General features: G+C 52.8%; 1 protein-coding gene across 1 annotated transcript in view; it reads right to left on the bottom strand.

Annotated features, from left to right (window-relative positions):
- LOC134007357 (nck-associated protein 5-like) overlaps positions 1–18,474 on the bottom strand; it is a 92,894-nt gene that overhangs the window by 17,114 nt on the left and 57,306 nt on the right. The window contains exons 8-14 of the mRNA XM_062446772.1: positions 17,718–17,864; positions 14,658–14,726; positions 11,737–11,775; positions 11,445–11,564; positions 5,654–5,752; positions 4,657–4,833; positions 577–3,710 (exon numbers count right to left, since the gene is read on the bottom strand). Coding sequence (XP_062302756.1) covers positions 577–3,710; positions 4,657–4,833; positions 5,654–5,752; positions 11,445–11,564; positions 11,737–11,775; positions 14,658–14,726; positions 17,718–17,864 — 3,785 coding nt within the window. The remainder of the gene's footprint in view (positions 1–576; positions 3,711–4,656; positions 4,834–5,653; positions 5,753–11,444; positions 11,565–11,736; positions 11,776–14,657; positions 14,727–17,717; positions 17,865–18,474) is intronic.

The raw sequence follows: 18,474 nt of genomic DNA, 5'->3' as shown, positions 1-18,474 counted from the left end.
CTGAACTCCTCCACCAGAGAGGCCGTTGTGCAGGTGGATTGTGATCCAACAGATAAATTGCACCGGCCTCCATCAACACCTCCATCACCACCAACACCCACATCCCCTGCACCGCTCTGGAGGCACCTCAGACTCTCTCTCTTTCTGTCTGACTGCAGACTCACTGAGTGATAAATGTTTGCAGCCGCTCTTGATAAAATCTGTCAGTTGCGATTTGAGCAAGTGTATCATATTAGTGGTAGATGTGGAGCGTGACTGTTGTTTTCCAGATGACAGCTCCAGGGTGACGGAGGGTCTGGCTTCTGGGACTGGAGTGGGGAACGCTCTCAGGGTGAAACATTACGCAGACAGACTGGATTCTGTTTATTGTGCTTTTCTCAGAACACGCATCTCTGTGTACTTTCCACTTGTGGGGTTTAAACTTGAGCGTTCGAATCCAGACTAATTTTATTTGAAGAGCTACTTTAAGTAGTTTATTATTACTCAAATATAATATAACATAATAGTTTAATGATGAAACCACACATCAATAATTTAATTGATGAATCGATAAAATGAGATTGTTGTCATACCAACCTTCCCAGAAGATCCTTCATGAACTGATCTTTTCCGATGTACACGGTCGAACACTGGATCTGATTGGCTATCTGTCCCATCTGGAGGTTACAGTGATCCATTATTGAGCTGAGCTTGTTGCTGTTCTCACACAGCATCTGATCTTGACTGTCCTTGCATGGGCCGTCTGCCTTCCTCCTCTTGTCCTTCTTGTGGGTCTTGATCTGCCTGCCTGCCAGCACAGCTCCCTTCTTCACTTCCTTCCTGCCGTCAGACGTGGCGTCGGGGGCCGGCGGCTTGGCCCTGCGGAGGCCGAACCAGTTGGCCAGGGAGGGGCCGGTCTTCTGCCGGGGTTCGGAGGGCAGGGTCTTCTCCTGACCTTGTCCCTTCTGCACGTTCTCCTGGATGCCCAGCATCACCTTCTCCTCGATGGTGCAGCTGGGGGGGCTTCCCTGCTCCTCCGGCCGGCTTGGGGGGCTGGCCTGGGCCGGGCCGGGCGGCTCGCTCCTGGCTCTGCTGGCCGGGGCCTCTGAGGGGCGGGGGGGGCAGGGCTGGGAAGCCTCTCCGGCTGGCCTCCTGGAGCCCTGCAGACCCATCTGATCCACCGGGGCCAAACAACGGCCCTCCTTGGAGCCGCTCTCACCTGGGGAACAGAACTTGAGAAGGTCCTCTGTTTCCTGGTGGCTGGTTAACACGCCCCCATGATGACTCAGCCGTTTCCCTGGGCAGCTGGGCGCCCCCTCCCCCGAGGCCCTCCCTGGCAGGCCGTCCACTAACAAGCTCTGTCTCGTTAGCGAGTTCCCCCTCTCGCCAGAGTTGGTGATGATCTGTGTTCGGGTGGTGCTCACGCTGGTCCTCTCCATGCAGCTGGTGCTGAAACTCTGGCTGCGAGCCTTGGCACCAGTCATCCCCAGAGCCGGCTTCAGATGGGGCTTAGTGGTGACGGAGGTGGATCTCTTAAAGATGTCTCGTACCGCCTTGTGACCTCCCCCCGCCTGTACCAGGGGAATCCCGGGAGGGGCGGTGCTGCAGGGGGGCGGAGGGTCACATTGAGTGGAGGCGTTCGACGTCTCTCTGGAGACGGCATTGATGTGGTCCTTCTCCTGCTTGCCTGGGAGCGAGGGGCCGGTCCTGTGAGAGGGGGGCGACCTCACGAAGGCTTTAAACCCAGAGGGGATGCGTGTTTTGGAGTTCTTCTCATGGAGGTTGGGAGGTCCTGTCCTGGTGGGGCTCGCCCCTGCCTGGGGACATGGGGACACAGCGTCCTGACGCTCTGAGTGGCACGGAGGGTGGCTGCTGGACACCTTGTAACAAGGAGGACAAGCCATTTCATTGGCGGACACCTTCTTAAAGGTGCCGTGCAGCGGGGAATCTGCTGGGACGCTGGAAGGGTTTTTGGGGCTTCTAGAGTTGGTGTTGGTGTCAGGACGGTCTGGCACGCCCCCTAAGGCCGGGGAGGGGAGCTGGAGCTTGGAGGGGGTGCGTTTAGAAGTGCCTTTACATCTTCCCACGTGATGTTCAGTTCCAGCCCTCATCACAGGGGACTGCTGGCTGGCTTTACCAGACAACCTCTGAGGTGCGACTGCTGTCCCGTACCCCGCGTCCAGGTCCACACTGTCCTGGGGCTTGCAGGGGGACATGTGTTGCAGATTTGGTACAGGTGGGGGGTGGTAGCTGGGGGGCGGCCCCCTCACAGGGGTGAGTGTGGGGGGTTGGGCACCATCGTTCGGTCGGATGAGCAAGGAAGAAGTGCGACCGGGGGGAGGGGGTGGCGAGGGAGACCTGAGGTCAGCTTGGCTGTCTCTGGTGGGGGGCTCCCTGTGGTCCAGCAGCCTGCAGGGGGGGTGGGGGGAGCTGGGGGACACGCAGGGAGCCCTGCTGGGGAGTTTGGAGCTCACTGCCCTGGGGCTCTGAGAGCAGGAGGCCTTGATGAAGCGGGACATCTTCACTGGAGGAGACGAGGGGGACGTCTGAGACGGGGGCCCCGAGGGGGGATCCGTGGAGGAGCCCCTGGACACCTTCAGAGGAGACGGCGTCCCCCGGCTGGGGATCTTAGAGCTGCTGGCCATGCAGCCAGAGCCCTGGGTCATGGGAGGCACAGAGAGACCCTTGTTGGACCGAGAGCTCTGGGGCTGTAGGAGTCTCCTCTCTGCACCTTCCCCCCTGGTACTGCTGCCTCTGCTGGGCTGGCTCTGATCCTCGGACGGCCTCTCTGGAGCCTCCATTAGGTTGTAATTCCTGGAGCCTCCTCCTGCTTGCTTGGGGGCCAGGTACCCAGCCACAGCCCTCCCAGGAGCTCCGCCCCCACACCCGGCCCCATGCTGAGCACTCAGCTCGATGAATCTCCCGTCCGTGTCGAACATGGCCAGGAGACTCTCTTCTGACTGGGCGCTCTTGGGCACCTGGTAGTCCTTGCTGAGGCTGAAGGGCCGGGGCCTGCTGTCCGCAGACTGAGCCCTGCCCTGTTCCCTCCTCAGGCAAGGGGCTCCCAGAAGCCGGGCTCCCCTGTACCCCCTGGGGGTCGGCCGGTAGTCGCCGTCTTCCGGCGGCAGGTCCTCAAGGTCGGTGTCCGAGAGGTGGAGGGAGAGGTCGGGGTTGATGGGGCAGACCTCCAGCAGGGCAGGGCTGAGCAGGGCGGAGGTGCGGCCGCCAGACAGGAAGCTGTTGATGAAGCTCATGAGCTCCTGGGGGTGTTCCCTGGAGCTGTAGGGAGGCGGAGGCTCGTCGCTGCTCCGCCCTGCTGCCTCGGCGTCCAGCAGGCCTTCCCAGCTACACAGGCTGTCCAACACGCTGTGGGAGAGCCCCCTGCAGTCCCTCCGGCCCTCCTCCCCCGCTCCCCCGCCCACGCGAGGCGACTCGTCGTCCGCGTCGTCGGAGTCGTAAGAAAACTTCCTGACCCCCAGAGAGGCCAGCCTAGACACCCCCCTGCCCCCGCCTTTCACCCCCAGAGAGTAGATGCCCTCGTTGGAGTTCATGCAGTCCTTGTCGCCCGACATGGAGGCCTTGCAGGAGGGGGAGGGTCTCTGTAGCTGCCTCAGGCCATCCAGGATGCATCTCTCCTTCCTGCCAGAGGGGAGCAGCTCTCCCAGGGGAGGCCCCACGCTGCCGGGGGCCGACGAGCACACACTCAGCCTCTTCTCCCAGTCGAGAGAATACTGCAGGAGACAGGGAACACACACACACCTTAATGAAGCTGAGCTGAAGGAGTGTGGGAGAGACACACTTTTCTTCGGCTGAGAGAGATGGGAGGAAACTGAAAAGCTGTTGCAGCCTGTCACGTAATTAGGCTACAGGGGGTTTGTGTGAAAATGCTTGATGGAGACAGGTAAACGCTGCAAGACCCAATATTGATTATTTGATTGTATATTGTATTCTCAAATCTTTGAGCAATTCCATCTGAATGTGTCTAATTCAGGACTTGTTTTGCTCCAGACCACCGATACAGGCCAATCACAACCTGTCATTTAAACAAGTCTGTGAGTCCTGATGAGCACCCAGATACAGACCAACCCTCTTCTGCTGGTCCTTCTACATGCACTACTTGGTATGTTTGATTGTAATGAAAAAAATTATTTGAAGTGTAAGAGCGAGTTAGAGCTGTTGGCAGTGGCACCACCAAGGGGGCACAATCACTGCCTTCCCCTCTCCCCCCGCAGCCACCTCTATGAAGCATGTCTGTGGGTGGCCTCCCCCCTCTATGAAGCATGTGTGCGTGTGCTGTGTGCTGGCTGTGTGCTGGCTGTGTGCTGGCTGTGTGCTGGCTGTGTGCTGGCTGTGTGCTGGCTGTGTGCTGGCTGTGTGCTGGCTGTGTGATGGCTGTGTGCTGGCTGTGTGCTGGCTGTGTGCTGGCTGTGTGCTGGCTGTGTGCTGGCTGTGTGCTGGCTGTGTGCTGGCTGTGTGATGGCTGTGTGCTGGCTGTGTGCTGGCTGTGTGCTGGCTGTGTGCTGGCTGTGTGCTGGCTGTGTGCTGGCTGTGTGCTGGCTGTGTGCTGGCTGTGTGATGGCTGTGTGCTGGCTGTGTGCTGGCTGTGTGCTGGCTGTGTGCTGGTTGTGTGCTGGCTGTGTGCTGGCTGTGTGCTGGCTGTGTGCTGGCTGTGCGTACCAGTCTGTCTGAGGCGCGTGGGGCGGTCGACGTGTAGGAGGTGCTGGAGTATTCGCTGCAGGTGCTGGAGAGAGACAACTCGCTGCTGCTGCAGCTTCGAGGGGAACATGCCGACACACTCAGCTGGCTCGCACGCGTACACACAGGAAGTCCCGCCTTCGCGCCCTGCTGCACTTCCTGTCACAAGGACAGAGGAGATGGATTAGACTGGGAACATACAGGGCAGGTCCCAGTTTGGGACTTGTGTGATATTAAGCAGAGCTGCACATGCGTGTCCATATCACAGACAAGTACTCTGTGCTCAGCTGGTGTTACTAATACAGTATTCCTGAAACGTAGCAGAAAGGCTTCAGATGTAAGCCTGATATTGGACCATAGCTTTGTGAGCAATCTCACCAACAGATGTTTTCATGCATCCAGACACACCACAATAATTAGTCAGAACCAATAGGATACATGCAGCATTCAAATATATTGTTTTCCTTCTATGTTTGAGCATTACCTTGCAACAAAGCTGTAACTAAATAAATTAATTTTTGTTTCTGCTTCATCTAAACACATTATATTGCCTGGAAGCTCCAAATATGAAAAGACAGACAGAACGTCCATCTCGTTCTGCTTTTTACGGTAACCTTCGTGGAACGCATGAACAGTTATCCACTCTGGCCCTTGTGCTGTAAAAGGCTAAAGAATGGCTTTCATTTTTCAGACCTTTATGCATAATATATAAGATGACTAATGTACTACACTGTCATATGGACTCATTTTTACTGGGAACGAGTTTCAATCGATGGTTTCTGGTAATATGACAGGGATTTATTTCTCTTAGGGCCAAGTGATACTGCCAGCTCCTCTTGCCTAGTGCAGCAGGTCAAATCTCCAAATAGTTGGTGGGTATTTTAATCCCCTATAATGATTTCTCTGGGGCCTCCATGTCAGTGGCAGTACCTGAACAGTTGGTACAGAGGGAGGATGATAACAGTGTTCCTGCTCTTACGTGCGTCGCAGGCTCAGACTTCCTGGAAAACAGGAAGGTTGGGCTTTTCTCCGGCTCCAGCTTCAGGTCGGACGCCGACACGATCCCAGAGTGGAGTTTCTGAAAGCACAACAAAGACAATCTGTGAATTGACACACGTGAAGGTCTCTGCAGCATGGGGAACTAGGATGACCAGGGGAGAGATACTAAACTAGACGGAGACAGTCTGGGTAGAGACAGTCTGGATAGAGACCGTCTGGATAGAGACAGTCTGGGTAGAGACAGTCTGGATAGAGACAGTCTGGATAGAGACAGTCTGGGTAGAGACAGTCTGGATAGAGACGGTCTGGGTAGAGACGGTCTGGGTAGAGACGGTCTGGATAGAGACAGTCTGGATAGAGACAGTCTGGGTAGAGACAGTGTGGGTAGAGACAGTCTGGGTAGAGACAGTCTGGGTAGAGACAGTCTGGGTAGAGACCGTCTGGATAGAGACAGTCTGGATAGAGACAGTCTGGATAGAGACAGTCTGGGTAGAGACAGTCTGGGTAGAGACAGTCTGGATAGAGACAGTCTGGGTAGAGACAGTCTGGATAGAGACAGTCTGGGTAGAGACAGTCTGGGTAGAGACAGTCTGGATAGAGACAGTCTGGATAGAGACCGTCTGGATAGAGACAGTCTGGATAGAGAGAGTCTGGGTAGAGACAGTCTGGATAGACAGCAGCACAGGATTTCATGTTGCAGTGTGGCTATAATGTGAGTCAGTCTGCTCTTTTACACTGCAATTTAAACCACAATCAAAGTCGTCACTATATTTAAAAAAATATATTATTAATGAAAAACTATAAAAACTTAAAGATGACCTATAAAGAACTTAAAACAAGCAGAACACCAGAAACTGTAGTGAGTGAAAGCCACAAATCCACCAGTGTCCTGTTCTCTTTTAGAGTTAGAACATGCCCTGTTCTATTCTACAGTTAGAACATGCCCTGTTCTATTCTAGAGTTAGAACATGCCCTGTTCTATTCTAGAGTTAGAACATGCCCTGTTCTATTCTAGAGTTAGAACATGCCCTGTTCTATTCTAGAGTTAGAACATGCCCTGTTCTATTCTAGAGTTAGAACATGCCCTGTTCTATTCTAGAGTTAGAACATGCCCTGTTCTATTCTAGAGTTGCCCCCGTGCTTCCCTCCCCTGATCCAGCTCGGACAGTCTTCAACAGTCTTAACTCACAGTCATTAATGTCATCTGTTAGAAGTAATGAATGTGATGGGAAATAATTGCATCAGGGAACGAGGGAGTCCTTTGATTTCTTATTCATTCTCAAACAGTATTTTGCGATCCATTCTTTTCTTTACTACTTGTGCACTGGGGAAGGATGCAAAACCAAATACATTTCCACATATTAATCTCCAACCTAATTACAGATCTTTTCCCAGACGTCCGATGTGTTTAACTGCAGATGTGCTGCGACAGAGCTCTTCATATAAGCCACATCCCCTATGAAGGACAGAAACTTTAAAGCTCATTTAACTATTATTAGTATTTGACGCACTTGTTCCGGGAGTACAACGGTACTTAGGAATGGTTCGCTTGACCCGATGTTAGTTTCCTCAAGGATCACAATGACTCTTGCTTAGAGACTTGTTGCTCTTGTGGTTAGTGGTAACTGACTTAAATTTTTGTACTCGCTGTGATATATTGTTTTATTATTGTTGCTTGCTTTTTTTCCACAGGTACACTTGCACTTATAGCAGCTCATGTTGTTTAATTGTAACTTGTTTAACTACACGCTCTTATGGTTCTTCCCTTTGGCACTTATTTTGGTTGTTCACAATGTGTGCTTCATGTTTTGGCTACTCGCAATGTTTTGTGGCTATCTCGTTGTTATGATCAGTGACCTATGCACTTTGTAAAGCTCTCTCTTGGAAGTCGCTTTGGATAAAAGCGTCTGCTAAATGAATACATGTAAATGTAGTATAGTATTATTAGTATATTATTAGTAGTATACTTCCGTATTCTATTTCTGTTCCTCTATTCGTCTGATTATCTGCCTTCATGACAGAGCTTGTCTTTGCTGCTCACTCTGTTTCCTGCTGGAAATTAACCTTCACATTTATTTATTTATTTAAAGAAAATCACGAACAACACTTAAATAAATAACTAAATCAGTCACTTTCAGACTGAAAACATGATTCAGCCTAATTCTTTCAGTTTTTGTTTCTCTCATCTTGCTGCTTACAAAAGTCCTTCAACAGCGAGGTCTTCTCCTGCTCTGCTGCCACCCTGCCTCTACCAGCCCTGCCTCTACCAGCCCTGCCTCTACCAGCCCTGCCTCTACCAGCCCTGGCTCTACCAGCCCTGCCTCTACCAGCTCTGCCTCTACCAGCCCTGCCTCTACCAGCTCTGCCTCTACCAGCCCTGCCTCTACCAGCCCTGCCTCTACCAGCCCTGGCTCTACCAGCCCTGTCTCTACCAGCCCTGCCTCTACCAGCCCAAGGACAAGCCTCACATCTCTGCCATTAGGACAGCCGTCCCTACAGATACCAGCTGATGGGTCATCTCTGAAAGCACAGTTGTGTTTCCTGTTTGTTGTTGATTGACAGGAGTAACGAGGTGACCTTCTAAACAGCCTGTGAGGAGAACAAGCTAACAAGCTAAAAGACAGGGAGAGAAGCTTCAGGCTAAACTCAGTGGGAAGTCTCTAGAAGTAGATGCCATACTTCAAATAATTCCTCCCCTTTGTATGTCTCACATGCTCAGGAAAACTGTTCCTTTGTTGCCTGGATGCTGGTGCCGTGGAAACATATTGATGTGAGTAATAGTTTTCTAATAGAGGATTAATAATGTACTTAGTTCTTTTAATTAAAAGAGATGCGTTTAAAGCCGTTTCTTAATCATAGCTTTGGGAAATGTTCATCGGTGTTACATGAATCATCTTTATTCTTAAGTTCTTTGAAGATGCCGTTCAGCATTATACACTCATTATTCAAATACAGATGCTGAAAACGTCAGCCAGCCAGCCAGCCATGATAATGCAGACTACAGCTCAGACACCATTTTATTATTTGTGGAAATGAGCCTTAGAGGTCATGGAGCTGGAGTCCTGTGGTGCCGTTGACGCGGTCCGGAGCAGCTGAGATCGATGCTGATGTGCAATATCGTGCTTTTCTATTCTGTGAACTTTGTGAATGACAGGAACATCGAATCTGTAAGCTTTCAGACAGAAGTCTGAAACATGTCTAAGAAAACATGTTCAAAAGTAATCCTGTCCTATCATCTCCTCCACGCAGTAAAGAACAACAAAAGATGAAGATGACAGGAGCAAACAAACACGAAGAACACAGTTCCCTTGAAGAAACATGTTGCAGTTATGAAACAGACCCCCAACACAGGAAGTATACCCCAACACAGGAAGTAGACCCCCAACAACCCCTAACCCTCTACCAGCCCTGCCTCTACCAGCCCTGCCTCTACCAGCTCTGCCTCTAACAGCCTTGCCTTTACCAGCTCTGGGGTTGGGGGTCTACACAGGAAGTAGACCCCCAACACAGGAAGTAGACACTAAGCACAAGGTGTGTAGCCTCCAGGGCAGTAAAAACGACATCACTGATCCAGGTAGCTAGCTTATTAGAGTTTGAACTGCAGAAGGTTTTCTATCCTGCTATGAAGTCATCACAGCAGGCCATGTGGTGCAGTGCCGTCGTGGTCCCAGAGCCCCGGGCTGCTGCCCTGGAGGAAGATCTTATCTGGGGTGCAGGATTTCACCTCCTCAGCACGCCTCATCAAGCATTCAGTCAATAGAGTCACAGGGGCCTGTCTGGGGGGCGGGGCTGGGGGCGGGGCTGGACGATGAAAGGGCACACTGCCTCACTGTACCTGACAGGGTCACATAGACCAAGGGCAAAGACACTCTCTCACACACACACATGCTCATGCACACACGCACACACACACACACACGCATGTGCACAGTTACTATGGGAGCAGGGCTTGGACTGACTAAACCAAAGTGATCCCAGGGAGCAGGGCTTGGACTGACTAAACCAAAGTGATCCCATGCTAAATCAAGTGTTGCAGTAGGGTCTGTTAGAATGGAATTACCCACACACCTCACACTTTATGAGTACATCAAAATAACAATAACTGGTCGTTTATAGCAACTGATTATAATTTCATGGACGTTTTTGGTTGAGAAGGATCTACAGAAATGGTGAATGAGAGAACACGCTCCAGTGGATGAGAAAAGCTAGCGCTAATCATAAAGCTAATGCTAATCATAAAGCTAGCGCTAATCATAAAGCTAGCGCTAATCATAAAGCTAGCGCTAATCATAAAGCTAGCGCTAATCATAAAGCTAGTGCTAATCATTTTCAAACAATTCTGCACAATAGTTGAAAAAACGTTGAAGCTCATTAATTCCTAACATACTTTTCAATTACCCAGATCGATCCCCCCTCTCCCTTCCTCCCCTCCCCCCTCTTCTCCTCAGTATAGAACTCTTCTGTGACTGGAATATTATCCTCTTTTTACTTTCTCAGAGTAAGCCTGCGATAGAAACACACTTTGTATCTTATTGACTAAACCCGTAACCGTGACAACAGCAGCCCTCGCTACATTAATGCCTTGTGAGGGAGTACTCAGAAGTCGACCACCGTGAGCCCCCCTCATCACCGCACATACTATTTAAACACGCTTCGATAATTTTCACCCTTGATTTCGCACGTGGTTCTAACACAAAGCGCTTCATACTTCTAGTTAAAAACTTGTCTTTTACGCCTCCTCACAGCTCCTCGCTCCCCGGCTGCACCCTGGAGGAGCACCAGGTCTTGCTGCTGCTGTGTAGATGCTCCAGTCCTCCAGCCCTCCTGTCCTGCAGCCCTCCTGTCCTCCAGCCCTCCTGTCCTCCAGCCCTCCAGTCCTCCAGCCCTCCTGTCCTCCAGCCCTCCTGTCCTCCAGCCCTCCAGTCCTCCAGCCCTCCTGTCCTCCAGCCCTCCTGTCCTCCAGCCCTCCAGTCCTCCAGCCCTCCAGTCCTCCAGCCCTCCTGTCCTCCAGCCCTCCAGTCCTCCAGCCCTCCTGTCCTCCAGCCCTCCTGTCCTCCAGCCCTCCTGTCCTCCAGCCCTCCTGTCCTCCAGCCCTCCTGTCCTCCTGTCCTCCAGCCCTCCAGCCCTCCAGTCCTCCTGTCCTCCAGCCCTCCTGTCCTGCAGCCCTCCAGCCCCTCCAGTCCTCCAGCCCTCCTGTCCTCCAGCCCTCCTGCCCTCCTGTCCTCCAGCCCTCCAGTCCTCCAGTCCTCCAGCCCTCCAGCCCTCCTGTCCTCCAGCCCTCCTGTCCTCCAGCCCTCCAGTCCTCCAGCCCTCCTGTCCACCAGCCCTCCTGTCCTCCAGTCCTCCAGTCCTCCAGCCCTCCTGTCCTCCAGCCCTCCAGCCCTCCTGTCCTCCAGCCCTCCTATCCTCCAGCCCTCCAGCCCTCCTATCCTCCAGCCCTCCAGCCCTCCTATCCTCCAGCCCTCCTGTCCTCCAGCCCACATTCTGCATTCACATACTTAACACACTTCTCTTTGCTAGAACAAGCAAGAGCACATTGTTTTCTAAAATATATATTGTGAAGGAGGATTCAAATGAGATGCATCGGGATTTCCTATCATGTCGATAACATGGTTTATTCAGGGACATGGGGATATGGAGTGTGTGTGTGTGAGAGTGAGTGTGTGTGTGAGAGAGTGTGTGAGTGAGAGTGTGTGTGTATGTGTGTGTGAGTGTGTGAAAGTGTGAGTGAGTGTGTGTGTGTGAGAGTGTGTGAGTGTGTGTGTGTGTACCTGCAGCAGCAGCTCTGAGCTGGGTCTGGCTCGGTGCTGGAACAGGACGCTCACACTGTGGTTGTGCTGCTCCAGGTCAAACACTCTGGTCCTCAGCCTGATACACTCCTCTCGCAGGTCCTGCAGGACACACACACACCCCAAACACACAAACACAAGCATATTAGGTCGAGGCAACAACAGCAAATTGAGGCAGGCGTTCAGAGATGCTCTAAGAGCAGGAAGACTCTCTCTAAATGGGGTCTATTTTAGAAGAGCTGCTAAACTGGTTGCTATAGAAATAAAGACAAACCTTCTGAGTGAGGAGTGCTTGGACGACCTGATTGGCAACCTGAAAGAGAGGGAGAGAAGGGGAGAGAAAGAGAGAGGGAGATATAACCATGAGATATAGTGAGGTATTGAAGGAGATATAACCATGAGATATAGTGAGGTATTGAAGGAGATATAACCATGAGATATAGTGAGGTATTGAGCGAGTTCAGTTGCTCTGGGTCATAGAGCAGAGGGCCCAGTTTGACCCGGCCCAAACAGCCCGGCCCTGCACCCTCAACCCTGCTGACGAGACACTTTCTAACTTCCTCCACATCTGTGATGATTACAGGCTTTAGTGAACACCACGGATGTAAGCACGGTTACGATACAGCTGAGACGCTCTGCCTTCAGAGGAGAGAATCCTAATAGACCCAGAGGCAGGGGAGGCAGGGTAAAGGGAGGGGGCAGGGGAGGCAGGGGAGGCAAGGTAAAGGGAGGAGGAGAGGAGGCAGGGTAAAGGGAGGAGGAGAGGAGGCAGGGGAGGCAGGGTAAAAGGAGGAGGAGAGGAGGCAGGGGAGGCAGGGGCGGCAGGGTAAAAGGAGGAGAGGAAGCAGGGGAGGCAGGGGAGGCAGGGTAAAAGGAGGAGGAGAGGAGGCAGGGTAAAGGGAGGAGGAGAGGAGGCAGGGGAGGCAGGGTAAAAGGAGGAGGAGAGGAGGCAGGGGAGGCAGGGGCTGTCGCAGCAGACAGATCAAACCACACGGATATACGGGGTGTTACATTGTCTCAGAGAGAGGAGGAGAGAGGAGAGAGGAGATGAGGAGGAGGAGAGAAGGGAAGATAGGAGAGGAGGAGCAGAAGAGGAGGAGAGGAGAGGAGAGAGGAGGAGGAAAGGAGAGGAGAGGAGAAGAGGAGGAGGAAAGGAGAGGAGAGGAGAAGAGGAGGAGGAAAGGAGAGGAGAGGAGAAGAGGAGGCAGGGTAAAGCTTTGTTGTGATTGGGCTCTGGCCTCAGAGCGCTTCACACCAGCAGAGTTTAGACCACAGAATCCATCGACAGGAGACTCCGATTACAGCCCATTGATTGCTCATTACACAGTGTGAAGCCACAGCAGTTGGCCAGTGTATTGAATGATGGGAGATGTTGATGATGATACACACTGACATTCCATGTTACTGATCTGCCCCTGTGAAACCCTGGGCTCATTATTCAAACCCAACCAAGGAGCATTAAGATAGAAGTTTAGGTTGAGCTGTCCTGTCAACTCCACCAGTAGAGACAGATGTCAGATGTGCTCATCATGGGAAACACCAGTTTAAAGCAGAACATGGTTAACCAGCAGAACATGGTTAACCAGCAGAACATGGTTAACTAACCCTAACCTGGTTAACCAGCAGAAGATGTACACTAGCATCCCAACTGTTACAAACAGCTCTGCTGTTTCTACCAAATGCCTAAACACCCTCTAGCTACTGCGTTTATCCAGCAGGATAGAACACACACGCCCCCACGCACACACACACAGGATAGAACATACACGCCCCCACGCACACACACACAGGATAGAACACACACGCCCCCACGCACACACACACAGGATAGAACACACACGCCCCCACGCACACACACACAGGATAGAACACACACGCCCCCACACACACACACACACAGCAATACCATATATATATACACACACACAGAGCAATACCACACACACACACAGCAATACCACACACACAGTTCATCAGAACATGATCATTAGAGAGCATTCTTCTGGTCCACAGAGAGCAGCAGAACACAAAGCCGGCTGTGTGTTTGTGAGGGCAGGAGAGAGGAACAGGGATCTGGGGGCCCCAGGCACTAACAACCCAGCCAGACTGTCCTGTACTAGTACTGCTGTTTAGCCCCATGCTCTCTCTCTCTCTCTCTCTCTCTCTCTCTCTCTCTCTCTCTCTCTCTCTCTCTCTCTCTCTCTCTCTCTCTCTCTCTCTCTCTCTCTCTCTCTCTCTCTCTCTCTCTCTCTCTCTCTCTCTCTCTCTCTCTCTCTCTACCTTCCCCTCTCTCTCTCCCTCTTCTCTCTCTCATTTTCTCTCTGCTTCTCCTTTTCTCTCAACATTCCTTTCCTCTATCTCCCTCTCCAGCCTCCCAGCCTCCCCCCCCTCCACCCCCACCACTCCTGGGAGCTCGTTAATCACATCAGTCCCCCTCTGCTCTCATTTTCTTCTCCTCCTCCTCCCCTCCCTCCCTCCCTCCCTCCCTCCCTCTTCTAGAGACCTGGGGTCCTCCTGCCCTGGGCGTTCCTTCTCCCCAGGTCTGCAGGTGAACCCTGCTGCAGGTCTGCAGGTGAAGCCTGCTGCAGGTCTGCAGGTGAAGCCAGCTGCAGGTCTGCAGGTGAAGCCTGCTGCAGGTCTGCAGGTGAACCCTGCTGCAGGTCTGCAGGTGAAGCCTGCTGCAGGTCTGCAGATGAAGCCAGCTGCAGGTCTGCAGGTGAAGCCTGCTGCAGGTCTGCAGGTGAAGCCTGCTGCAGGTCTGCAGGTGAACCCTGCTGCAGGTCTGCAGGTGAAGCCTGCTGCAGGTCTGCAAGTGAACCCTGCTGCAGGTCTGCAGGTGAAGCCTGCTGCAGGTCTGCAGGTGAAGCCTGCTGCAGGTGAGACCTGCTGAGCTAAACACCCACACCGCCTGAGAGCTTGGAAGAGTCACTCTCTGGAAGACGTTTTGTTGCAGAAGACACGAGTGGGGTCGCTGTGTGAAGGCTGTCTGTTTAGAGGCTTCTGGTGGCTCACAGGAAGGATTCTAACCTGGCAGATTTACATTTGTATTCATTTTTCAGACGCTTTTATCCAAAGAGATGTGCATATAGAAAGTGTACTATAGAAGAGCACTATCCTCCACATGCTGGTGGCCAAAGGGAGGAGGGATGAGGAGTGAAGAGATGGATGAGATAAGGGATGAAGTGTAGCTCTCACCTCATCCAGACAGCTTTCATACTGCTCTCTCTGCTTCTCGTTCTCCAAAGCTAGGGCTGAATTCTCCTTCTGTGGAACACACACACATACATTCAGTCATCATTGAAAACAACCTTGCTGCATTCAAAAATGATGAGACTGTCCAATTGAACTCTGAAAAAGAGTGAAAAAGAGAGAGAATTGGTTAGAAATGCTACTTGTAGTTTGACAGCCAGCTGATGTTGGAGAACTCACTCATGCACCCTGGTGGAGGGTTCCAAAACCAGAGAACAAGCACCGAGATGCAGGGCTGGAGGAGGGCAGAGACCACCGAGGAGATGGTCTGTGGTCTGGATCTCCAGAAGAGGACTGGGGAATGTTCACTCAGTACCAGCAGTCCTCCTGTTTCACCTTGAAGGGTGAACAGCCTATTGATTTCCACTGTTTCTAATTTGTCAAAAGCAGCCAAGGGATTTCAGAGGCTGTCAGCTCCACTGTCAATGACAGGACTCTCACCCCTGCCCTTTAGCAGGCACAGCCAGTGCCCTGACAGGCTTCTCACCCCTGCCCTTTAGCAGGCACAGCCAGTGCCCTGACAGGCCTCTCACCCCTGCCCTTTAGCAGGCACAGCCAGTGCCCCTCTCTGGACTCTCTGGCTAGCTCACTGCTGGGGTTGTCAAACCCTTGTTTCCACTGTACATTCTACCAGCCCCCATGATGAATATATATCAAAAAAGCATATATTTATTATCGATGCTGGAATTTCACCTCCACTAAAAGCTTTGTTGGAGCTGTAAAACATTCTGTATTATGTCATGTATAATGAATGTACCAAAACAGACTACATGAATCAGTGTCAATCATATTTAACTTATAAAAGAACATTGTAAAAGTCTGGTTGAGTAATGAAGAGGGCTTTTAAAAGGTTGTTGAAATGGGGCTGCTTCTAAAGATTCACCTGACCTGCTGCAGGCTGCTCTATCACCCTAACCCTGCAGGCTGCTCTATCACCTTAACCCTGCAGGCTGCTCTATCACCCTAACCCTGCAGGCTGCTCTATCACCATAACCCTGCAGGCTGCTCTATCACCATAACCCTGCAGGCTGCTCTATCACCCTAACCCTGCAGGCTGCTCTATCACCCTAACCCTGCAGGCTGCTCTATCACCCTAACCCTGCAGGCTGCTCTATCACCCTAACCCTGCAGGCTGCTCTATCACCCTAACCCTGCAGGCTGCTCTATCACCCTAACCTTGCAGGCTGCTCTATCACCATAACCCTGCAGGCTGCTCTATCACCCTAACCCTGCAGGCTGCTCTATCACCCTAACCCTGCAGGCTGCTCTATCACCCTAACCCTGCAGGCTGCTCTATCACCATAACCCTGCAGGCTGCTCTATCACCCTAACCCTGCAGGCTGCTCTATCACCATAACCCTGCAGGCTGCTCTATCACCATAACCCTGCAGGCTGCTCTATCACCCTAACCCTGCAGGCTGCTCTATCACCATAACCCTGCAGGCTGCTCTATCACCATAACCCTGCAGGCTGCTCTATCACCATAACCCTGCAGGCTGCTCTATCACCATAACCCTGCAGGCTGCTCTATCACCATAACCCTGCAGGCTGCTAGGAGGAGGATGAAGGGAGGGATGAGGGAGGAGGGAGGAGGAGGGATGAGGGAGGATGAAGGGATGGATGAGGGAGGAGGGAGGAGGATGAAGGAGGAGGAGGGATGAGAAACACCAGAAGTGCCTCCAGCACAGACTGTATGTACGTCCAGTATCTGTAAAAACAAACACACCTTTAAAAAAGAAAACTAAAGCGCCTCAAGAACGATTCAATCTGCTAGCGTGCGCTAGCCGTGCGCCCCATGCTAATGCAGGGAGCCGTCACAGCGAGGAAGCGTCTCAGAGCGGGCGCCCTAACTTAGCACGGCGCTGCGGCGGCGGGCGGGTGATGTATGGCCTCTTCTCTGCTCCGCCTGCCTCTCCTGCAGGGGCATCCATCACCCAGGCGGGACGGAATAAAATGGCAGATAACTTTCGATAAAGCCATTTAAAATGTAACGTTTGGGGTAATGCACTCCTGGAATGGATCATGAGACAGGCCAGCATCCCTACAGGCCTTCTTCCTGGTAAGACAACTCGTACCAGAAGACTCATGAAGCTACAAGAAATTAGCAGCACTCTGTCCTAATAAGACTGTGTCTCTATCACTGCTGCTGTGAAGCCAGCATCAGGCTGATGATGTCAGAGAGAGGGAGAGAGAGAGAGAGGGAGGGAGGGAGGGAGGGAGGGAGGGAGGGAGGGAGGGAGGGAGGGAGGGAGGGAGGGAGGGAGGAAGCGAGAGCGAGAGTGAGACAGCAAGTGAGCGGTGGGGAGGGAACATCCCTGGTCGTTTCTCACCACAACACCAGCCACAAGGGCCACTCTGGTAATAAGTAGCTGGGGTCTCCAGGCATAATGTGATTAACTCCTAATAGACTTAGTGAGATAACTGCAGAGGATATATGAGAGGGGCTATCTACATTTTACATTTAGTCATTTAGCAGACGCTCTTATCCAGAGCGACTTACAGTAAGTACAGGGACATTCCCCCGAGGCAAGTAGGGTGAAGTGCCTTGCCCAAGGACACAACGTCAGTTGGCATGACCGGGAATCGAACTGGCAACCTTCGGATTACTAGCCCGATTCCCTCACCGCTCAGCCACCTGACTCCCCTATCTGCCTGGTTCAGCTGGGGCCAGTCCTCTGGCTGCCTGGTTCTGCTGCGGCTGGAGTCTCAGGAGCAGGGCTGAGGAAGTTAACACCAGGCTCAGGCCCAAACCCAGGCCCAGGCCCAGGTCCAAACCCAGGCCCAGGCCCAAACCCAAACCCAGGCCCAAACACAGGCCCAGGCCCAAACCCAGGCCCAGGCCAGGCCCAGGAGCAGGCCCCAGCCAGGAGAACCAGGCCTGGATGTAGAGCAGAAGACTTGGAGGAGAGGAGAGGAGGAGGACGAGATCCAAGGAGAGGAGAGAATAGGAGGGCAGAGGAAAAGGGAAGGGGAGGAGGAGGAAGAGGGGTATGAGGGTATCCGTACCTCCAGGGACCGCAGTCTCTCCAGGAGGAGTCGTGTGTCGTCCTGGACCTGTCCTCCCTCGCTGGCGAGGAGCGCTCGCTCTGTCCTGTCAGCCAGGCTCTCCTCCAGACCAGCTCTCTGCTTCAGCACCTCCTCAGACAGCTTCTCCTGTCACCACACAGGGGGGGAGGGGAGTGATGGGGGAGGAAAGAGAGGAGGGGGGGAGAGAGAGGAGGGGGAGAGAGGAGGGGGAGAGAGGAGGGGGGAGAGAGGAAGGGGGAGAGAGGAAGGGGGAGAGAGACGAGGGGGGAGAGAGGAGGGGGGGAGAGACAAACAGAAAACAAGAGACAAATAGACGGATCAGTGACAGAGAAGAAAAAAACAACTGATCCAACCAGACAGGCCAGACATCCCATAAGCCCTCGTCACGTTTCTCCCGTCTTGTGCTGACGGGCGCTGACCTTGAGGGTCCTTCTCTTGTTTTCTGCTAGGGATTCTAACTTTCTCTCCTCCCCCCAATTCTCTCACCCTTCCCTCGCTCTCATCCCTCTCTCTCCCCCCCTTCACCTTGCTCCCTCTGGTTTCCTCCCCCCGCTCTCCATCCCTTTCTCCCTCTCTCTCCTCCCTCTCCCCCTCCCTCTCCCTCTACCTCTCCCCCTCCCTCTCTCTCCTCCCCCTCCTTCTCCCCCTCTCTCTCTAACACAGAGGGGGAAGGACGGCTGTGAAGTGCTGGTGTCCCTGCAGGCCTGTCCCCGCAGCCCTGTCCCCGCAGCCCTGT

Source organism: Osmerus eperlanus, chromosome 21 (genome assembly GCF_963692335.1).
Source record: "Osmerus eperlanus chromosome 21, fOsmEpe2.1, whole genome shotgun sequence".
In the NCBI taxonomy this organism is placed as follows: Eukaryota; Metazoa; Chordata; class Actinopteri; order Osmeriformes; family Osmeridae; genus Osmerus; species Osmerus eperlanus.
The sequence above is the reverse complement of the archived record's forward strand: the minus strand, read 5'-3'. Positions and strand labels throughout refer to the sequence as shown.